Genomic DNA, 6,091 nt, shown 5'->3' on the forward strand with positions numbered 1-6,091 from the left:
ATTACTTTGTTTGAATAAATAATAATTACTACAATTTTTAAATTTTTTCCATATATTAGTATTACTTGGAGATCTTGAATTAGAAATTCTCATTAAAATCTGCAAATTTTTAAAACAACATATCATTTAGGTTTCAAATTTTAAAAAAACTTCATTTTTTAAATATTTATACCATGTATAAACTTTATAGCCGTTTCTAAAGTTATTAATTGATTGTTAGAAGTTGGTTGGAATAAATTTGATTTTAACGTTAAATTAACTGTAAAATACTGGAGTTTATTTAAGTCACGAATACGATCAAATATCATTACGTATCTTGAAATATATGTCTGTTGAAATTATATTATTACCATCATGTACGATTTAACTTATATAAGTTATTTAAAAAATCATATTTTCCAATTATTGTTTATTAATTACCCTGCTGGTACAAACAACAATTGGTATAAATTTATACATGTATAAGATTGCTCCTAGATTTTAAAATTTTTGTGCAACCTTATTTATATAGCATAACAATTTTCTTTTCTCAAACTACCCCAAATTATTTGATGCAAAACATGAAAAATCTTACAAATATTTAATCACAAATTTACAGGTAAAAGGTAAGGATGAGGTATGTAAAGTGTGGGTTTAGGCCCAATAACATGAACCGCTAACGTCCCCTAGAAATTGTTTTTCCTGTGACCACGTGTAATAAAACAATTGGTCAGTTTCCAAATAACTGCAAAAAGGATACGTCCAGCACCCAATCCTAGGTACACAGCAGTGCCCAAAAAAATATTCATTCCTACAGCCTCCAATATATTGCCGCATCTTTAGTTCAGTGTTCTTTTCCTACACAACATAACAGCAGCAGCCATCTTGTTCAGTTCATATCTAGGGTTTTTGTCTGAAACAATGTTGAATCTCCCTGACTCTCTTTATCCTGATCCGATACAAGGTGACAACAGTGTTATGTCGAATGGTGGTGCACCTGCTAACAACAATGGTCCCTGTGATGGTGCTAGCAAAGCTATTGATTGGCCTTCTGCTAGTGTAGAGGACTTGGTTGTGTTGCTTCGAGAACCTGAGCATCGCGAAAAGGCCATTTCATCTCTTACTCAGATTAAGGTCCATCATTTTTCTTCATTTATGAAGATTTTTGTTTGTTTTATGTACATTTTTGTTTGTTTGTGTATGTTGTTAGGTGGAAATAAATTGATCTGTAATTGTAAATTCATAAATGATGTTTTTAATACATGATTGGATGCATTTTTTGTGTTTAAGCTTGTTTAAGAAATGATTGATGATTAATTATGATTAGAGTTATCTTTTATATTTGTGTGTCTTGATTAGAAGTAATTGATAATAGATCTGAGTTTTTAAAGAGTTTAAATTATGCATTCATATGTTGAAATACAAGTTAAATTGTGGCCTTGTCATGATTTTATGATGTCTATGCTGGTCATTTCATTTTCATAAAGTCTGGTTTAATCGACCAGGGATTATGTAAACCAGATATACTCATTCGTTTGATTTCATTCTTTACGTGGTTCATACACAAACATAGATCGATATTTATTTGTAATCAGTCTGATTTATGAAAGTATCTCTTCAATCGGAATGTGCAAATATATATCTTTGTATGCACGAAATGTCACTTTTACGTGGATTCTTTCGATATTTTGTAGTTTTACATTTTATTTAGAACAATAAGTCTGTGAAGAGAAATGATGATCTTGACTCGCCTAAATGACTGTATAGTATCATTTAAGTTTGCTTGTTAGAAGTTTAAAGTGCAGAGTCAAATTACTTACACTCTATGTTCTAATGTCTATTGGGTGATATAGTATATTTCATTTCTCACATGTGATTTATCAATACAGAAACAGGGAAGAATTCAAGATTTGGCCCTCCACATTTGGCGGTCAATCAGTACGGTTTTCTTACTCCTATCGGTATGCACAATGACTTGGGTCTACTAAATGCTTTGCATTGATCAAACTAAATTTATTTGTTTTAATATTTGCTTAAGTTTATATCATGTCGTGAATTCTTTTTATTAACTTCTAATTTTGGTTAACATTAACAATAAAAGTTTAACAATAAAAGTTTAACAATAAAAGTTCCCTGTTTTGATTTGAGTTTCTTCCTCAGATCTTAATACTGAAGTGGACTACTAAACCAAAATGGCAGTATCTAGGTTACATTGTTATATTTGATCTTCTCAAGTCCGGAGTCCCCCAGTTATATAGTATTTAATCAATATTTCATGATTAATGATCCTTATTCTTTCTTGTCTTTTGAAATGATTATACTTGTTTGTGAATCCCTTGATCCTTGTGTCCGATACTATGACATGCACATCCCCTCATCGGATAGGGGATTCTTCCTGAATCCTAATTTTGATTCTTTCACCACAATTTGTAATCAAAATTTCTGTTAACCTCCTACTTTCCTAAAATTAAGTATCAGTTTTTGTTAGTAAATACAAACGTATTATGCTGGTGTTCATTTTTGCATAAGTTAAAATATTTTACCTGTATTTTATGTTTTTAAATCAATAAATTATGCATTTGATTAAATTTGCTTATAGTTTGTGGTTTTTTAACAAGATTGAATATCTGTAACATGAAATCTAGAGAAAATCTATATTTCTATATGTAGTGTCCCCCGCACCCGAATTCCCATGTTATTATATTTATTTATTAGATTTTTGTCCACGCACCCAGCACTTTTGCACCCGTATCCTTGCTTGTCAGTTGCCGAAGAAATCTTTCATTGAACTAATGAGAAGATTTGCGGAGATCTCAAATATTTTGGAAATTTGAAAATTTTGAAACCCAAAAATCTGGAAAATAGGCATTGTAAGGAAGTTCTGCAACTTTTATGTCACACGTCTTAGAGAAGTCCTACCCTTAAGATCAAGTTGCATCACATCTCAATCAGAACTTGATACAATTTATGAAATCCGCACATGATGGTCATTGGAATCATTTAAATGATTTACTACTTTGTTTGACAAGCTCAGCCTTGTGGTTTGTATATGCTATTCTATCTATTCAAATGAGAATGTTGTGTTTTACAGTTGGTGATTAATGGAATTATCTTCTTTATTGCAGGAAGTATTATCTATATACAAGTCGTTAACACCTGAGAAACTTACTATGAAAGATTCAAGTAAAGTTTGTGATGTACTTGTTTTGTTTGAGGTCATTTCCGCTCCTTGAATTTCCTTTTCTAGTGGTATTAACTTTGTAATGTATTTGCTTTATATGTTCGATTTCCTAATTTTCAAACTTTTTTCTTATCAAATTTATTTTTACTTATCAAATTTATTATCTATATACATCAAATTTATTTTTACTTATGCAGGAGCCATAGCTGGTACTCTATGAACTTAAAAATTATATATGCAACTCTAATATCAAAGTGTATTTTCTATTGAATGCAGTGTTTGGCCACTCACCCTCAAACGAAGATGCAGTTCCTTAATGGTATTTTTCTAAACTTTCTGAAAGCTATGTGACTGGTTTCTGTTAATGTATTCAGTATTTACATGATTAGTCTTCTTCAACATAGTTGGAGACTATAAGCTATAACATAGTTATAGCTTTTTCTCACCAAATGATATAAGCTAATTTCATTCTATAACTTTTGCTGATTTCTTGCTGTCTGATATTGCTACTTAAAGACTACACATGATATTGTCGAACTTGACGTGTTTTGATATATAAATGCATTCACTTTATATTTCAAGCTGGTATAATTTGTTTATGTGAACACCAAAGAAACAGGACACTGAGGTAAAATCAGGGATTCAGTTGAAGTTACAAGTTTGTTACATATATTCTGGGATGAGGATTTTGCAAACTTATTCAAATATTGTTATTAACTGATTTGAATAGGATAATTAAGGAGCTAGATAAGGTTAATCGTAGACAGACTTGTATTAACTTACTTTTGTCCTTGCAGTTCAGATACATTGTTACCTGTACCCTTTCTTGGAGACTGAAGAAACGAGCAAGCCATTCCAGTACCTAAGGCTAATGAGCTTGGGGGTCATTGGTGGTCTTCTGAAGGAGGCACAATTCCACTCTAAATCAATACATGATACCTTCAATTTTTTATACTTTAAGCCATTTGAATTATTAAAACAGCTAAGCACCAGTAACCTTGCATGGAAGTATTTTCTCATTGCTAGTTGCTACCTGCCCTTTCAAGTTTCAGCTCTGAATTGAATGCAATCTTGAGATGAATTAGCTTAATCAGAACCATAGTTCAAGAAAATGTCCATTATTTCTTACCAGATTGCATATCAATTTGCTTTAATATGATCTGATATGCCTATAAGGTTCTACTCCAAATATCATCTGAATCTTCTCTACTATGCAGGTTGGCGACCCTTCGACAAAGGTTGCTGTTCACTGTTTGCTTGAATCAGGACTCTTCCCTTTGTGTCTAAAATCCATAGAATATGGAAACGAACTTTCACAATCAGTAAGTGTCCATTAAAATTTGAACTCAACATTCTTTTGCTTCTAAGCATTTTTTACTGCAATATATCACCTTACATGTAAGACAGTACAGAGTATGTAATCTGGTTACTAAAAATTTCAAATTAATCTCCCTTTCTAGTGTTTCTGCTAGATGTTTATTGAAAAAGAGATTTTTAGTTAATACTCCATGTTTCGTATTAATACATATCAAGTCGACTTGATGAACATCTAATATTTTGGTGTTGATGAACATTAGTACCCAGCCATATATAAATCATAAGGTTTATATTGCATGGCATAGACTTGATCGTCCTAGTAAGAACCTGAGCAAATAATTCTGAAACAATTCCGGTACACCATCAAAATATAAATAGATCGACACCCATAGTTAATTGGCTCTTTAAACTCACTCTGAACACTTGTATATGGCTATACAGACTGCATCTTGGATAATGTCAAGAATAATGATGCAAGAGCAGGGACTACAGTATTGCTGTGAGCCTGCAAACCGGTTGTGTGCAATCATGAAGGTTTTTAATGACGTAATTGAAAAGATGCAGGATGAACCGTCTACTACAGTTTTGAAGAATATTATTCAATGTTATGTCATACTGTCCGATGATCCAAGGTTAGCCAGCAACCTTTGTAAGCATATCTTCCAAGCTGTTGTGTGTTTCTATTGTTATATCGTTCCTATACTTATTGTATTATTGATTTAGAACTTGTGTAAAAAATGTCTCTGACCAAGCACCGGATAGCTTGAGAGTGGTTTTATGTCCCTTGGGGCGGTCTGGTTGTTGTACTTAACAAACATAATTTGATGTGATTCGAATGCAGCAGGGGTTGTCTCCTCCTGAGAAGCTTCATTCCGCCAATACTGACGACTGCCCCATATATTGAAGCCCTTCGTGTAAGTCCATCCAGATGATCTCTTATATACATGTAAAAATGTGGACTCTATTCTGGCACAAAACAGCATATTTCACTACCAAAATCCAAGTTTATAAAAAAAAGTATCTATATTACGCATAAATACTGGAGGCACACAGTATTTGCAATTGTGTATGCCTCAGCAACTTCTATGGGCATCTCTAGTTGCACAACAAAACCGACATCAATACTTCTAGATACACGACTCCTCGTTTTGAATATTACATAATTTTTTACATGAGTTTTTGTCCCGAGGACAGAGTCACAAGTACACACACTGATATATCTTAAATGTTCTTATCTAATATCTAATTTTCTATACATATTATGCAGGCACGCCCTATAACCTTAAAAAATTTACAAGATTTGTTTCGAAAGCTATCGATGGGATGCGGGCCAAATGCAGAAGCGGTTGGTGATGTTGCAGGTTCCTCACATCTTGATCGCTAGCTGATATTTGCTAGCTCTTTCCTTCCCTTATACAAGGGAAATTAAGAATTCTCTCGTAGATCTCAGAAACCTTTTAATTTTAGCTATGATGTTAACAATATTTTTTGTAGAACAATTATATCTCCAAGTTGCAAAATAATACTTGATAAACAATTAAAAATGCCCCTATCCAGCTGATTCATGTGGTTAGCTGATGATATTTTGGTGTTTAGTTTTCTCCTTTTACCCAT

General features: G+C 32.5%; 1 protein-coding gene across 1 annotated transcript; it reads left to right on the top strand.

Annotated features, from left to right (window-relative positions):
• The first annotated feature begins 900 nt into the window (after positions 1-900).
• On the top strand, positions 901-5,861 carry LOC141692205 (uncharacterized). Its single transcript, XM_074496936.1, has 7 exons — positions 901-1,113; positions 1,869-1,940; positions 3,105-3,194; positions 4,378-4,482; positions 4,919-5,109; positions 5,319-5,391; positions 5,745-5,861. Exons 1-7 carry the CDS (start codon positions 901-903, stop codon positions 5,859-5,861), a joined length of 861 nt encoding a protein of 286 aa, XP_074353037.1.
• Positions 5,862-6,091: the final 230 nt, after the last annotated feature.

Source organism: Apium graveolens, chromosome 10, assembly GCF_009905375.1.
Source record: "Apium graveolens cultivar Ventura chromosome 10, ASM990537v1, whole genome shotgun sequence".
Taxonomy (NCBI): domain Eukaryota; kingdom Viridiplantae; phylum Streptophyta; class Magnoliopsida; order Apiales; family Apiaceae; genus Apium; species Apium graveolens.

Coding starts and splice junctions, on each gene's coding strand:
- LOC141692205 (XM_074496936.1), top strand. CDS start 901: ATGTTGAATCTCCCTGACTCTCTTTATCCTGATCCGATACAAGGTGAC. Junction 1,114..1,868: donor CATCTCTTACTCAGATTAAG/GTCCATCATTTT, acceptor TTATCAATACAG/AAACAGGGAAGAATTCAAGA. Junction 5,392..5,744: donor CATATATTGAAGCCCTTCGT/GTAAGTCCATCC, acceptor CATATTATGCAG/GCACGCCCTATAACCTTAAA.